This window comes from Castor canadensis, chromosome 8 (assembly GCF_047511655.1).
Source record: "Castor canadensis chromosome 8, mCasCan1.hap1v2, whole genome shotgun sequence".
Lineage (NCBI taxonomy): Eukaryota > Metazoa > Chordata > Mammalia > Rodentia > Castoridae > Castor > Castor canadensis.
In genome coordinates this window covers 153,426,200-153,443,305 of record NC_133393.1, presented here as the reverse complement: position 1 = coordinate 153,443,305, position 17,106 = coordinate 153,426,200, and the positions used below count along the sequence as shown (strand labels likewise).

The 17,106-nt window shown below is 51.4% G+C and overlaps 1 protein-coding gene across 5 annotated transcripts in view; it reads right to left on the bottom strand.

Moving 5' to 3' along the window:
• Positions 1-6,113: 6,113 nt before the first annotated feature.
• The window catches only part of Parvb (parvin beta), a 103,155-nt gene continuing 92,162 nt past the window's right edge, over positions 6,114-17,106 (bottom strand). For all 5 annotated transcript variants that reach the window (XM_020174207.2, XM_020174212.2, XM_074084659.1 and 2 more), the window contains 3 exons: positions 14,868-14,969; positions 11,164-11,236; positions 6,114-9,202 (listed from right to left, as the gene is read on the bottom strand). In XM_020174207.2, the coding sequence (XP_020029796.1) occupies positions 9,126-9,202; positions 11,164-11,236; positions 14,868-14,969 (252 nt within the window). In that variant the 3' untranslated portion in view covers positions 6,114-9,125. The remainder of the gene's footprint in view (positions 9,203-11,163; positions 11,237-14,867; positions 14,970-17,106) is intronic.

The following is a 17,106-nucleotide window of genomic DNA, read 5'->3' as shown; positions in this document are numbered from 1 at the left end:
TGGGGGTGGCAGCTCCTTCCCAGAGGACAGCAGCAAAGCCCTGGACTGTCACTTGAGCCACTCTACAAACCTGAGCCAGGGACCCTCAATGCAGTCCTTATAACCAGTGAGCACTTCTTCTCTATCAAATGAGGCACAGAAGAAACCCTAGCAGGGAGAAAGGCTGTTTAGATTGGCTGGCTCTGACATCCTTCTGTCAGCAGAGACCAGATCTTCACCCCACAGGGCACCTTGCTAGCTAGCCCTCCCCTTCCCAGTGACACTATGGAGCCATAGGACCCAGTGAGTAAGACATAGAAATAACAAGGAGTCAGAGCCTCGGCTCGTGTGCCACAGATGGCCACCATGTACCAAATATATTACTTCCCCCGGCCCTCGATGTGGTCAGAGATCCCTGGCCAGTCATCACTGCCCATGGAAAACTTTGTCAGTCCATCCAGTGTAGCCTGCAAAGTCTATCATTTTCTAAATGTCCCATGATGTGACAAAGAGTAAGAAGCACTGTCCTAGTGCCCTGTGGGGACACATGCATGCCAACCCAGGCACTAGCTGAGCACCAGTGAGCTCCCTGAGTATCTGCTTGTCAGAAGAATAGGGATGACCTCTAACAAAGAAACTTCAGTGGCCGGAGCCTCCATCCCCACAAGAGGCATGGCACTTGAAGGCTGAGGCTCTTCAGATCACAAGGGCCACACAGATTTATTGGGAGGTCCAACCCTCGCACGGCATAGCCTGTGAGGCTGCTGCTGGGAGCAGGGCCAGGGCAGAAGTTCTGCAGATGGCCCTGGAAGCAGTGACCACAGTCCAGTCACCTGGTCCTGGTCACAGCAGGTATATGGAGACTCGAAGAGACATCTAGGGTGGGCACAGAGCAGGGTCTGGGTGGCAAGCAGTGGAACAGGATCCACAGTGTAGTTCCTGGAACTCTTCCATCACAACTCATTCCCCAGCTTCTATTGGGTCCTGGTGTAGGCTAAACCCCTGACTAAGCTGTGGTTTGAGTGTGTTCCCCAAAACTGCATGTGTGAACCCCTAAATTCATATGCTGGACCATGCTCTCCAATTCCCTAGCCTCCAGAACCATGAACCAACTGAACCTCTTCTCTGTAAACTAGCCAGTCTCAAGTATGTTGTTATAGCAACAGAAAAAAAGACTAAGACAAAGTTTCAAGTGGCCACGGACACTGAGTGTCATTTGGCCAATCAATCTATAAAACTAAGTGTTTTATAGATTGTGTCTGTCAGAGCAATCCATTGTCAATAGGGAGACATGTGCACAGCATCAGGCTGAAGCCAGCCCAATGACACAGGTAAGTTGCACTAGCAGGTGCCATCATCATCACATCTCCCTCAGCCCCTGCCTGTGGCCTCATGGGAGACTCCACTGTCTGTCAACTAAAGAAAAATAAGCAGCCTGGTGTCCAGGTGGTCTCCATGTCCTGCTGCAGGGACCCAGCTGGCTGCTGGGATGGGGAAGGGAGCTCTTAGTACTCGGGAGTGGACTGCTCCTACCAGGGGACACACAATGGCCACCTGGCCCTTATGACCTCCTGGTGCCACTCAAGTTTCAGGCAGAAGAAGAAAAGAAAGAGACAAAGGTGGTGGGGGTGGGGAGAAGGGAAGAGGAAAATGAAACACGAGTTCACCATGTTGGCTGAGGATTTTCTGCCCAATTATGGAAGTCAAGAATGTTGCTGTGACAATGCGGGGGAGCATATCTGGAACCTGGGCAAGCCCCCATCCCCCGTGTCTCCTAGAACTGTCACATCAGGTAGAAAAGTTAATGAAGACCACAGCCATGGCAGGATGAGCAAGGGTCCGGAGCTCCACGCGGAACAGTGACCAGCAGAGGCACCTAAGGGACTGGCAGGCACAAAGTGATGAATCACGAAAGGCAGAGGAAGAAAGCTCTGGACTCGATTGCAGGTTCGGGTTCAAGTTCACAGCCAGCTGCAGAAACAGGGATGGCAGCAGTTACTCAGGTTTCCTTCCTTCCTGGGAAACCTACACACGTATACATGAATACATGTGCACACGCACACACACACACATGCACACATGCGTTTATCTTGGCTTAATATTTTCCTGGAAACGCTCTTGATTTTTACTACCCAAACCTATAGAACGTATATATCTCCATGCGGTCTTTTCTCTCTCTCACTCTCCTTTTTCTTTTCTTTTTTTTTTTTTTTTTTTTTGTGGTACTGGGGTTTGAACCCATTATGTCATTATACAGTGTTTTCTTAATCCAAGGTTTATATGGAAAATACTTAAATTATATCTGCATCTCAAAATCTCAATCCAAGTTTTAAAAGAATCATTTTATCACATTTGCTTTCTCTTTCACTCTTCTTCTGAGTCATTTAAAAATAGGTTGCGGGGAGCTGGCGGATGTCTCAAGTGGTAGAGCACCTGCCTGGCAAGTGTGATGACACTCTGAGCTCAAACCCCAGCACTGACCAAAAAAAGTATTGTGTAGAAATTAGCAAACAAAATGGAATATTATTCAGCCTTACAAAGGAAAGAAATAAGAAATGCTGACACATGCTACATGGATGAGCCTCGAGGATGTGGTGCTAGTGAAATCAGCCAGGCACAGACAGACCGACACGGCATGACTCCATTTACCTAAGGCAGCAGTGATCACATTCGAAGAGGCGAAGGCGGAATGGGGGCCGCCAGCGCAGGCCGTGGTGAGTGGCTCGTTAGTGTTTCATGGATACAGAATTTCAGTTCGGCCAGGTTGAAAAGATAGTTGCAGACTGGATGCATAAAAATGTGAGCCTGCCACGTATACGTGATGAGTGGCCTTTCGTGACTTTGACATTTTTAAGGCACCCAGGTCATCTGCTCCATAGAATCCGCCATCTGTCATTTCTCCCTCTGCTTCTACTGACTGATTTTTCTTCTGGCTACAGCTCACTTTTTTTTTTCTTCTTTTTTGTATGTCTAGGAATTTTTTGGTGAGTGGCAGACAGTGTATTTTTATGCTGCTGAGTGCTGGATTCTGTCACATTCCTTTAAGGAGTGTTGGGATGCCGGCAGAAACCTGTGGATTTCTTTGACTCTTCAATGTTTGCTTGTTTTTGAGCTTGACCTCCTCCAACTCTGATCTGTGTCTCCAGCTCCGTGAGGCCTCAGCTCTGTTCGGGGCCCCTCCACACAAACACCACAGGCCAGGAGGGAGGCACGAGGGATGGTGAGGCTCAGGTAACCTGCTTCCCCTTCTTAGGGATCACAGACCTCAGCAGTCTCTTGTCTGATGTCTGAAGGAGCTGTTTCCTATGTTTTGTAGGGCTTTCTAGTTATTTTTGGAGAAAGGTAACTCCATAGCTGAAAGTTATTTCCTGATGAGTATTTATTGATTACAAAGAAGAGTCATATTTTCAGCATACAAGTCTGACAAACCCTATCTGACTTAAGCAAATTAACATCCTAAGAAACGGGAAAAAGAACATGACCTGTCTCCTGATGACAGTGACAAGAAAGAGCACCACCTGCGTCTAATCACAAGGAAAATGCCGGACAAGAGCTGGGGCCTTCTTCAGAGCTCTGAAACAGAAATTCAGCCGGGAAAGGCAGTTCTGAGCTATGGCCATGGATGGCGATGCATGACTTGTGTTTTCTGCGGGGAGACAGGACATGATTGGGACAATTAGAAAACAAATCAACACCTGTGGGTTAGGTAATGTTATTGCCTCATTGCGATTGCCTGTTAATGACACCGAACTGAGGTCACATACAGGCCACCCTTGCATCTAAGTCCACACGCTGATGTGAGGCCTCACATATAATGCACGCAGCTTACACCCGAAGGCTCAGGAAAGACGTGTACAGGTAAATGCATCAACACGGGTGGACAAGGATGTCTATCTTTGAGAGAAAGATAGAGACAGAGAGACAGAGGGGTGGAGGGAAGGAGACAGAGAGAGAGAGGCAGACACAGAGCCAGAAGCAGAGGAGAGGAAGATCAGAGGAGAAATACAGAGACGATGGAGAAAAGGCGGCATTTATGGGCTTGTGGGTAAACACAGAAACTCTCCACTATTCCTGCTACTTTTCTGTGTTTGATACCATATAAAATTAAAATGTTAAGAGAAAAGAGAAGACCTCACGTCCATCCTTACTATCGAGAGCTTGGAGATACTATTTTTAATTCACTGTCATGCAAAACTGTGGCCCCCACAAGCTGAGTCCTTTTGACCCTTTCCATGTTCTTTGAGTTCTGGCTCGCTTTCTAACACAGTATTTCAAGTGTCCCTTAATAAATTTTAAAAATTGATGTTGGGGTGCGGGACCTAGTGCTCTCTTCCAAGTGGGTCTGGCCGAATATCAGAAACTCATGTAGACATGTCGAGAAGCGTCCGATGTCAACAGAGGTGATATATCCTTAAATGTGACGATATGACAAGTGTTCTGCATTGTGTGACAGCTGCTAGAATGAGCTACATGGCCCAACACCAGCCCACGTAGCTGGGACTCGTGAGTGTGAGGTCTCAGTTCAAACCCCTGTGGCTAGAGCCCCCTCGCCCGTCTGTGAGGAGGAGCCATCATGACTTCCTCTTCCCCAACGTCTCCTGTGTTTTCCCTGCTGATCTGAAGGCACTGGCCCTCGCCTCCACACACCAGATCCCACTTTCCTACTGCGGCCCCAGTGTACCTGGCATGGGTGCGGCACAAAGCAGGTGCTCAGGAAGGACTTCACCAATGTTTCAGTTTCCTGCTGTGTGGGGCCCCAGACTCTCCACTCCCCGTTACACGGTGGCCGTAACTCACTCCCGGGAGTGAGTGTCTATGTAAAACTCTGGACAAGACACTGTCCTCCCAGAGAACTGCGAGTCCCACCCTTAGTGGCCGATGTCCCATGTCAGCAGCAGCACTGAGCTGGCTCCTGCCTGGGAAGGGTTAGAGCAGGTGACCAGAGAGCCCCTTCCTTGTCTTGGTTCCTAGATTCCTCCAGCAGGGAAGGCAAGTGGTCATGGGAGGCCAAAGTTCCCCAGAGACTGGCCACAAGGGAAGGAAGGGACCCCCACCTAAGCAGGGAGCCCCCGGCCAGGCAATGGCTGAGTCAGGGGATTTTCCCGAGGGCCTGACAAAAGCACCTTATAAAAGATAAAGGACTGGGGCAGCCTGGAATAGCCCCACTCCTCATGCCCCTGGAGTCCTCAGCCCCCTTTCTTTCTTATGGCTTTCTTCAGCTGCCATCTCTGCCCCACAGAGATTTTTTTTTTGTTGGGACTGAGGCTTGAACTCAGGGCTCATGCTTGCAAAGAGGTGCTCTACCTCTCGAGCCACACCTCCAGTACATTTTGCTCTGGGTATTTTGGAGATAGGATCTCACAAACTATTTGCCCAGGCTGGCCTTGAACCATGATCCTCCTGATCTCAGCCTCCCAAGTAGCTAGGATTACAGGAGTGAGCCACCACACCTGAATCCTATAGAAATTTAACACCTCCTTGCTGGGCCTCCTTCATGGAGTTCACCCAGAGTCACCCATAGGCTTCTAGATCCAGGGCTAAGGGCAGGGGCCAGCTCCGTCCCTGGCCATGTGACTCCTGGACAAACACCTGCTGAACAGGACCAATTAGGGGGTCCCCAGAGGGTCATACACAACTGCTGACCTCACAGAACTGGCATCGAGGGGACGTTTTATCATCAATATTAACAGAGAAACCCCATCCAATAAAAGGAGCAGAGCCCAGCTGGCTGCACAGCTGGCTGTTACAGCAGGGCTTCCCAGCCTCAGCACGAGGAACATTTGGGGACAGAACGTTCTTTTTTGCCCTATGCATTGCAGGACGTTGAGCAGCAAGCAGGGCCTCCACATGGTAGGGCAGTAGCTGGCCTTCCCTGAGTTGTGACAACCCACATTGCCTCCAGAAACATCTGGGGGCATATTCCCTGGGGGACAAGGACAACGGAGCCCATATTCCTGGGCTGGAAGGCCTGTGTGAATTAACCTGTCCGCGGATGCAGGGTGACAAAACGAGATCCTGTAGCATCGTCTGAACACACGTGGTGGTGAGGAGTCACGCAGCTCCAGCACTGGGCTGGCACCCCCAGCAACACCAAATGCAAGAAAAACAGCAGCCAACGTAGACAGAGGCCGTCCTGGTGCTCTCCAGTTCTTTATTGGGATAAATAACAGCACATGGTGACATGCCATGTGACATTTCCCCATTCCCCATCAATAGTGCAGGCAATGCTGGGTTTGGGACGCCACAGGTTGCAAGCATGGCTTCCGGCTGTCAGCCCGACGGCCTGATCAAAGCAGGGCCAGTGTTTTAGTGGCTTTAATTTAATATCCAGAAATCCAAAGTAAATGTTGCTTCGAACAATTAAAAAGACAACCAAATACTGGCACAGAAGGGGGGAGGAAGAGGATTCAGCTGTTTTAAAATAAAGTCACTTTTTGTCACATTCAGTTAGGACACAGAGGGACTCTGGGCTCGGGGGCCAGCAGACTGGCCACGGCCAGGCGAGGCAGGGGCTCACACACAGCAGGACCAAGGGTGAGTGTCTCACGGCCTCGCCCTGCGTCGCCAGGTCCTGCACACCCGACATGTCCTTGCACAGGGCTGGGCAGTTTCTCTCCGTGGGGACAGACACAAATAACCTCACTTTTTCAGAGAAAAATAGCATAAGAATGAGGTGACAAGCAGAAAGAAGGTTCCAGAGCTTCCTTGAATTCACAACTAAGAGAGGGTTTGAATTCCAAAGGGTCCCCAGGGGAAGTCAAAGAAAAGCTGTTCCTGGGGTACAAGTTACTCCAGGATGCCCAGTGTGGGGTGCACGGGGAGGGGGAGAGGGGACCTCACATCCAGGTGGTTATTCTCTCCAAACCAAAAGGGCCCTGGCTGACTGCAGGAGAAGAAAGTCCCTCCCAAGGCCAGACAACACTGAACTTGACCTCAGAACTGGCCCAGGCCTCGGTCCAAGCCATGCCATGAATGCTGACTTACACTTCCAAGTGAAAGGAAGACAAAGAGAAGAGTAAAGTCAAGGGGCCTTTGCAGCTGTGCACGAGGCACACTACACCCTTAACCCTTGTCAAAGAAAGCACGTGACGGGTCACACTTGTGTGGACCCACAGCCTTTACCGTTTACCGGTCCTGCTGTGGAGCAAGGTGCCAGCTCAGTGTCCTCACACAACCACAGCCTAGCATTGGCCCACTCAAAAAAAAAAAAAAAAAAAAACAAGCGTGAAATGCACACGGGGTTGGGCATGTGTTCCCCAGGTGGGGGGCTGTGAGGTCACCCAGGAAGCTGAAACCACTCCCTAGCAACCGTGTCCTCCCCTTTGATGGCCTGGAGCTGCTGGCTTGGGCTGAAAACCCCAGTGTTCTCTGCAAATCCTGACCTCGCCTCCTTCCCTCCTCGGCCCCATGCCCTCAGGGATGCCGAGCCCACCTGAGAGCAGGGCCAACCCAACTCCAGGGCTGCTGTGGCTCTGCGTGTAAGGAAGGTGGCACAGAACATCCCAGCCCCAGATATTGTGTCAATGAGGCTCTTTAATGTCACGGACTCCCTCAGGAGACACAGTAATACCGTTTTAATTATTTCTTTCCCCTGCTGGGAACCCACCGCCATCCAAGCGGCTATTCTGAGCCCATCCCCAGCCTAGCAACAGTGGAGCCAGGGAGAATATTAAACTGTTTTCTAGAACTTCCATGCTGGCGTTCAATATTAACAACTTGCTCCGCTGCTCTGATACATGGTAGGGAGGAGGGGATCTAAGCCCTTAGAAAGGCCGATCTTGAGAGCTTGAGGAGTGGGGTGGCTGTGCAGGAGGCCTGGGGCTGGTGAGAGACAGAAGGGGGGGTGTGGTGGGGGACTGTCACAGGGCCGGACCTTCGAGACCAGGGGCCGCCCAAAAAACAGGGCTGATGAAACCCCCATTTCTCTCCAAAGCTGAGGTGAGCAAGGGGCAAACAGCCCTGTCCTTTCATAGGACACACAGAAGAGAGATGCCATCGGGGCTCTGGGAGGAGTGAGAAGAACACAGTTACAGGGCTGTTATGTCCCTGTTATGGGGCTGAACCCACATGCTGGAATCCCGGCCCCAGCACCTCAAAGGTGCCTGCTTTTGGACATGGGATCAGTGACAAAGTCATTAAACTAAATGAGGTGTCATGGGTGGGAAGGGGGCCCACTCCAGTATGACTGGGGTCCTTTAAGAAGAAGAGACTGGGACCCAGGAACATACAGAGGAAGACGCCGTGAACACACAGAGAGAAGCAGCTGAGGAAGAGGCCTCGGGAGAAGCCAGCCCTGCCCATGCTGCCATCTCAGACTTCTGGTCTCCAAGCTGTGAGACCCTGTGTCTGTGACGTTGGAAGCGCCTGGTCCAGGGCGCTGAGGGCAGCCTGGAAGAGAGGCTGCTTCCTCTTCTAACACTTCTAAATCGCACACATTCCCAAACAGGGCATCTGAGATGGGAGGTGCTGGCAGAGCTGGCAGCATATTCAGAGCCAGCTCCCTCGGCCACAGCAGGAGCAGACAAGCCCTCTGCAGCTGTCCTTCTGTGGGCCGTGGGAGCTGGGTCACCTGGACCATGGGAGTTTGTGCAAAAGGTCAATAAAAACACCAAGTGGCCAAGAAGCCACAGGAACACACAGGGTAGGACACACTCTCGTCACATCTAAAGCTTCTGGGACTTGGGAATGAAGTTGTTTAAACTGAAAAATCGTTTTTACTTAAAAGATCTCGCTTCCAAGGAGAGCCCAGCCTGGGGGGTTCCCAGACAGCTGCAGCGAGCCCCGAGGAACTGCGCCACTTGGAAACGTGGGGCTGGAGTGGCCACCTGCTGCATCACACGGAGCGTGGGCGGCCCTGCTCGGCTGAGGGCTGGGGCGTTTTTGATCAAGGCAGGGAACAATCACACAGCATCTCCTGGAAGGAGATGAAGCGAGGCCTCAAACACAGTGTGACTGTTTAGAAGATTGCATTTCAAAGGCCTCACCCACGCAAATCACAAATCACGAGGGAGGAAGGTTGAGAATAATCAAACCAGGCAGGGTGGGGAGGGTGGCTGCACAGCTGGGACAGGAGCCCCCAGGGCCCAAGGGATGACCCACTTTTCTCCCTCTGGAAACCATCCCTGCTACTGTTAGCTGTTCCTCCATCATTCTACATCCTTGTACTTGGTGAAGAGGTTGTAAAGGACCCGCAGGGTGGACTTGAGGTCCAAGTTCACCACGTCTGCAAAAGAAAACAGACACTGTTAGTGGAACGAACTCAACTGCTCTCCCAGTGCCGTGACTACCACCAGGCCCAGGATGTTCTGTCAGGACACACAGGCTGCCAGAGGAGACCTGGCACGAGCCAGCACCTTCCATGAAGACCAGCACATAGGACGGTGAGGACAGAGCTCTTCCAGCCCCTCTAGGACCTGTGTGGGGACATGTTCAAAGACCTGAGGGTGGCGGGTGGCCAAGGACATTCTTTGGGGTTTGAGACTTCATTAACACTTAAGAGACACGAAGGCCTGCTCTGGGGCCTGACTGCTGTCTCGGTAGGAAAGGGGCCTTCCTGAGAGCCGGGCACCTTAGCTAAGTGATCTCCTTGGACGAGGCCTCAGCCTCTTCACCTGTTGGACCAGAGGATTCTGAGGGTCCTCTGCACTCAACATCCTGCTGATCAAAGGCAGCCACGGAGGGGCCACCTTGCTTTACCTCTGCTGCTATCTAACCTCAGGAGGAAGAGGTGAGGGAGACAGGTGGAGGCCAGGCTGAATCAACCTCAGCCTTGCCAGTCACGGGGGGCTGGATCTCAGCCTCTTCCAGGAGGGATATGAGGACAGCCTCTTGTCCTTCTCTACCCGCATAAATATGAACAAAGATGGCAGTGGGAATGGCTTGCCCACCTGAACTAAGGTCTGTGGGCTCCAGGGTGTGCCAGAGCTCTGCAGGGAGCCTGGGGTCCCTGCCTAGTGGGTCACCCCAGCTCTCCACCAGCCCACTGCGGGTAGTGAGAGAGGGGAGCAGTGGCCCCTGAACCCAGAAGGCCAATGTGAAGGGGCACTTTTGGAGGTGTGAGTCACCCCCCCAACACACACACACACAATCACTAGGCATTCACCAGGAATCAAGGGGTTAGCCAGCCACAAACACCCTAGGTCTGGATCCTTGCTGGGGAAACACACATCCACGCCCAACCACAGGAGTCTATTTTGGGTCCCTCACAAGTTGACCTGGGTGTCCCTGTGTGTTCCCCAAACATCCACCCACTGCCTGGCCCCGTGCTCAGCCCTGTGAACCTCCAGCCCTGGCTCTACTTAAGATGGTGTCCCTAGGCACAACACCAGGATGCCTGGTTCTGTGGCACCCTCCTACATGGCTCAGGGGTGTGAGAGAGGCAAAGAGATTTCTTCCCACAGGGGTCTGTCAGTGCCTTTAATATTCAGCTGCACCCAATTTTCTAACAGGGCTCCCAAGCAGTGTGTCCACACATGGCTGAGCCTGACTTCCCCAGAGCACCTATCTCACTGCTTGGACCTTCAAGGTCAAGTGGTTTTTGTTGATGGTTTTGGGGGCCAGTGCAAGGCATCATGCTTGTGAGGCAGGTGCTCGTACTGCTTAAACCCACATCACCATCCAATTTTACTCTGGCTGTTTTGGAGATAAGGTTTTGCTTTTGCCCAGGCCAGTCTGGACTGTGAGCCTCCCATTTTAAACTTCCCATTGTCACTGTGATGACAGACAAGTGTCACCATGCCCAGCCTTTTTTCTGTTGAGATGGGGTCTTACAACAACCCCCCCTCCCTCCAGCTGGCCTAGAATAGCGATCTTCCCGTAGCTTGGGATAACAGGTGTGGGCCACTGCACCCAGCTTAAGTGGTTATTAAAGAATGGCGGCCTTGCTATAGTATTCCTCCTGATGACAAGGGAGGTCAGAGTAGAAGGATCGCTTGAGCCCAGGAGTTTGAGGCCAAGCTGGATGACACAGCAAGACCCCATCTCAAAACAATAAAATGAACTGGCACGGTCAGTCCTAACTGTAAGCTCCTCCCCAAAATGGGGAGAACAAGTTGCTGAAGTTGACAGAGCCCTGCCCATGAGCCAGTCACGGGACACATGCAGAAGACCACATGGTGACCATCCAACCACCTCTGAGAGCTGGCTTTACTCCCGGTCATGAGGGGGCACGGGCCGGGGCCTCACCTTCGGGGCGAGCCTTGGGTTTCTTGAGCCCTCCATCCAGCATCAGCTCAAAGGCGAATGACACGTTGTGGACCTGGCACAGAAGAAGTTAACATGAGAGCCTGTGGCCTCCTGTCCCAGGCCTGCCTGCCACCCACTGTTTCCCTAGGAACTCCAGATGATAGTGAGTGCAGAGGTGACAACGACCCAGACAGCCCACGGCAGGGCACAGGGTGGCAGAGAGGGCCACCAAGTGCTGCTCTGCGCCCAACTCTGGCCACATGATAAGTGACAGTGGTCCCATTTTATAGATGGGGAAACCGTGGCTCAGGGAAACCAAGTGCCTTGTGAAGGCACCCAGTCCTGGGCCCTGCCCTGTGAGTGGCACATGCTGTCTATGGAAGGACATGCAGGGGAGGACTGGCCAAGTCTCTGCAGGACACGATGCTCTCTGGGCAGTGGTGGTCCAAGCCCATAAGCATGTACCAGGACCTTATTGGAACCAAAACCAGCCTGGTGGTAGCTGCAAGTGTCAGCCTGCAGGGTCCTGGTCCTAGCCCTGACCAGCTGCTGCTGCAAAAAGGAGACATCTACCCCACCTTCTCCCTGAAATGAGAGGGTGAGTACCACTGGCCCAAGAATGCTGGAGGCTTTTATTCTGCTAAGAGGTTTAGAGTGGGAGGAGTCTTATAGCCCTGCTTCAAGTCCACCTGAGATCCTGAATCGGGATTAACCAAATCCCACCCAGCTTCCAACTGCTCTGAGCAAGGGAGGACGGCGGAGGGGATACCACCAAACCACCAACACAGAACAGATGTCAGCTGGAAAAGACCCAAGGGCTCTTAGTGACCATCTGTCCCTTCAACAGTACTATTTCCATGCCTTCAGTGTAAATGAACCAGGGGCACAAATAATAATTTCAATTGCAACATAACTCAATAACTGATGTCCACCCAAGTGAGTCAAACCCGCAACACGGGAAAGAACTCGGTTAGCTGAGAAGCAAAGGGGCGGCTTCTGCCAGCAGCCCCTGCCCCGCAGCCCCAGGTAGATACAGGATGCAGCCCAGGGACAGAACGGGCCGCTTCCATACAGACCAGAGCAGTTGGAATGATCAGGGTCCTGCTTTGGACACTCCTGGGCGCTCCTGAAGGTGGACTGGACATAGCCGAGGGACGGCCACATGGACTTTCTCTGCAATTCAGAGTTTTAGAAACCCTGGCAAACAGAAAGGAGAGCAGAGGTTCCCGACAGAGACTCTGTCCTCTTGGACTGTGACCATGCTGAGGCTCTGTTCCCTCAGGACAGAGGGAAAAGCACTTCGAAGCTGCAAAGCCCTTTCTGGAATCTTCCTCCAGGCTTAATTCCACTCCACAGACAGGGGCTCTGCGGAATTGCCCAGAAAGATGACCAGTGGGTGCAAGGTGCTTAGCACATGGCCGGCACGGTCAGCTCAAATGGTGGCCTTAGGACCCAAAACCACAGGTAGTCTGTGCACATCTGATAGGGGGCACGGGGTGCCGTTCATTTCTTGGCCAGAGTCCACAGAATCCTGTGTTTCTAGAAAAATCTATCACCATTGTTTAAAAACAGTGGTCACCACTATGCTTGGGGTAGCAGCCCACATTTTGCTTGTGGAATCTCTTAGTCCAACCCCCAGCAAGTGCAGAGCTGCTGCTGAGGTCCCCGGGGCCACAGCAAGTACACCAGGTGGTCTCAGCCCACAGAAGTTGACAGTAGACCGTAACACCTGCAAGTGGTGCCAGGCCCACCTGCAGGAACTCAGTACCGCACAGGGCAGGCCACCCCCCGACAGGAGCCATGAGTGCTCCTGTGATAGCTTCCTAGGGGGTGCTATCATGGCCACCCCCTAGGAAGAAGGAAGAAAACACAGAGACTGGAGAAGGAACAATCAGAATCCTCAACCCCCCCACCAAGGAGAGAACGCAGCTGCCCGCAGAGTCACGCATGCCAAGCTCTCCTTCCCCAGGGCACAGGGTATGAGGCGTGTGCTGCATGCTGATCCCCAAAATAACCTTCCCTTCCTCACTCCCACTCACTGGCAAAGGGGCGTGAGTCTAGGCCCCAACCCTCCTCGCCAGGGCAGCCGCTGACAGAGACTTTCATCGCTGTTTCAAAAGAAAGCAAGCCAGGGCTGCGGTGATGTCACTCTGCCATTTGTGCAAAGCCTTGTTTGGGCAAAGACCCAGTTCTAGACATGGCTAAATCCACGTTGTGCCAGGTTTTTATTTATTAGCTCCAACAAAGAAAAGATCGCTCCAAACCAACGTGGCTTCCGAGCAGCCTGGAAATGCACGAGCTTCTCCAGCCAAGCTTTGGACCTCTGGTTTCTAGAACGGTGCACAGGCACCTCGTGTCCCGAAGAGTGCTGTACAGTTCTGCTCATTCCCTGAGCTTGTACACTCGTTCTCTCTCCCCATTCAACATGGCCTCCGACGTGCCAAGGCCTCTCTAATCCACTCTGACCTCATCTCAGCTGATGAGACAGGAATGCCACTTGACCATGAGCAGGCAGCCGGTGGTGCCAGGAGCGCACAGACTGATAAACACTGGCCCATTTTCTGCTGCTTCTCTGGCTGCTGCCACCCGCTTACATTGTCTGCATATCTGACTCATGGGTCTAGCGCTTTGGGAAAATAAAATGTCAGATGCCTGAGTCCAAAGCCACCCAAACCATCCTTAGCCAGGTTTCCAAAGACAAGGTGCTACTACCGCTGTGACAGGCTCACTGTGGGGAGCCCTGGGCAGGAGGGATGGCAAAGAGGAGCCCACTCAGAGGGCAGGGACAGTGACACAGGTGTGTGGGCAACCCAGACTCAAGCATCAACCCAGACAATCCTATCTGAGAAAGTTTTCCTAAGAAAACCACAGGAATAAATTTATATATGGTGTATAACAGCGACCCCTCCCCCCACATCCTTGGGTTCTGAATATGCAGATTACAAGTGCAGATGGAAAACATTTGGAGAAAAAAAATTACACCTGCACTGAACACTTCCAGACTTTCTTTCCTTGTCGTTATTCTGTAAACAACACGTGTAGCAAGTATTTGCATCACACTTGCTTTGCGTTTCAGTATTGTAAGTCATCTGCGTGGGTTCTTGGCAAATACCATGCCCTTTTACATAGGGACGTGAGCATCTGCTGATTTGGGGACCCCAGCAGGTCCTGGAACTGGTCCCCAGCAGATACGGAAGGTACGACTCTAAATACTTGAGAAGATGTGCTGTTATTTTAATAGGAAAAAAACAGAAATGAGGAGATAGGAGCATGGCTCAAGCAGTAGAGCGCCTGCCTAGCAAGCACGGGGCTCTGAGTTCAAACCCCAGTGCTGCCAAAAAAAAAAAAAAAAATAGAAATGACTTCCTGTCACAGAGCCATTCAGTAGGACTTTGTACCATCCCTGAAAACAGTGGCGTTTAGGGGAAGCTCATGGAGCAGCCACGCAGGGCTCCTGGCCAAGCAGGGCAGGACTTGCAGCCTCACCAACTTCTGACCACTGTTATTAAAACCAACAGGAGCCTATAGAAAAGTCCCCAAAGAGAATGTAGCAATGGAACTTTGATGTACTGCAGATGGGTCCTTGTCCTTTCTAGAGGGAGCAGCACTGAATTGCAACACATCTGTTGTGCTGTTTCTGTTTTCCATGCGCACGCAAAAAAGGGCTGTCCAGTCAGAAACAGTGACAAAGACCACGCACATACCTTCTGATCAAAGCTGTCTGGAGTCAGGTAGAAGTTGTGGAGGGGAACGAAATAGCCTTCGAGCAGACCCATGAGCAGAACCAGGTACACACCATCTGCAAACTGCACAGAAACACTCAGTGATACTCTGGGTGGGAGGCAGGGTCAATGAATGCTTTGCAGGTGCTCAAGGGAGGAAAAATATTCGAAAACAATCCGTGGGCGAGAGGATCTGGAATTGAGGGAAGAACATGGCACCTGCCACCTTTGGCCAGGGAGACAGTGCAAAGCCTACAGTGCCCATCCCAGGACCCCCGGCCCCTCCCTGTCAGCTCTGTGACTCTGCCCTCTGAATTCATGACAGAAGTCCAGGCAAGAGAGCCCCTAGTCACCTCCAGGAATCTAGAACAAATAACCTCTACACCTGATGACAATCCTGCCCCTCTCTGAATAAGCCAGGCCCCCGTATGCAGGACAACAGTCCTGAAAGGGCAGGAGGAAACCCGGGGGCAGCAGGTGGCCACCAGCACCCGGGAATCAGGACTTTGGCATCCTTATGGGAATGGCGTCTCTGAGGAGCTAAGACCTCTGTGAAATCCCTGCAGCGTGAGGACCCGGTAGCCCTACCGGTCTCACAGTGGAGGCCCAATGTGGTGTCCACAGACCACGCAGTTATATAAATTAAAGTTGTTTGAATGTAGTTGATTCATTTTTTAAAATTTTGGTAAAATGTATACAACATGAACTTTCCCATCTTAACCAGTTCAGTGGCAGAAGAATGTTCACACTGTGGTGTGCCATCCACCATCCACTTCCAGAATGGATGTGGAAGTTTAGTCTCAGCCTCCCAACTAAACTCCATCCACCAAACGCTGACTCCTTGCTCCCAGCCCACAACCTGCGTTCAACTTGCACTATGGATTTGACTCCTCTGGGGACCCTGTGTACGGAGGGTCACACAGCACCTGTCCTTTGGTGCCTGGCTTATTCTGACTTTTCTTCTGAAGTGATTTATTTAATTTTGGCAAAAATATAATATAACTGGTGTATTTTACCATCAACATAAACCTTACCACCTTAACCACTCCTTAGTGCAGTCATGGCAAGCACGTTTACAATGTTGTACAACTGATCTCTAGAATTCCTGAACTTGAATTTTCAAAAAAATTAAAGTACAAATTGAGGTCCTGGGTTTCACCAGCTGTATCTCAAGTGCTCACCACATAGCCAGCAGCTGCTGTACTGGACAGTATAGCCAGGGGAAATCCAGGTCACTAAGGGAAGGTCTCTTGCTATTGAATACAGAAGATTCAAGTCATGATACCTGGACAGGTAGGAGGGGCTGGGACGCCCAGCAGGCCCTCAACTTCCTGAGACTGGGAACTCATAATGGGTAAATTAAAACTTGGAGAACAGAAAATGTTTTATTAAAAACAGCAAACATCCTAGGCAGGCCCCCACAGCTCCCAAACCCCAACAATTCTTAAGTAGAAAGGTAAAAATCACAAGTGTGGTATATCCAAAACCCAGAACAACTGACAACGATGCCAGCTGACGGCTAACCGAGACTGGGTGAAGCAGTTTATATCGTGTGATATAGCTGAGTAAACAATGACAAGTGCAGTCTCAGTTCAGAGTTCTAATCTGAGATTCTCTGGCTATGACTACTGGTGCTGCTGAGAAGGGAGGCCAGTTCTCCACACTGCAATGACAGCACCAATGGCCAGATTTCCTGGGCCTCGCAGTGTGCGCTATTTTGCTCCTCTGCCTCTCGTCCTGGGAGTTAATCCTGGGGAGACAGACAAGGGCACAAAGACCTGTCAGGGAGACGTCCAGTCACGAGGGCTGGCTTAATCTTCACAATGGAAGGGAAGGTGGTTGTTAAAAGACAGATTGACAGAAAGACCGAGCAAGAGAAAAGGGACCAGAGAGAGAAAGAAAGAGAAAGAGAGAGAGAGAGAGAGAGACTTTCCCTAACAATAAAAGATGCCCACAATGTATTTAGGAAAAAATACACCACAAACACTGTACAGTGTGACGTGACCACTGTCATTTAAGATGGTCTTTTTATGCATGCCGAATCATCTAGAAAGATGTGGTTAGTTACGTCTGCAGAGAGAAGAATGCCTATCGGCATACATGTACAATGTTAGCAAGCTGATAGAAGTAAAAAATGTGCTTGCACATGATGCAGAAATAAATATGCACCTTAAAAGCAGACCATTCAGCTCCCAAATACGGACCATGCCCACAGGTAGCC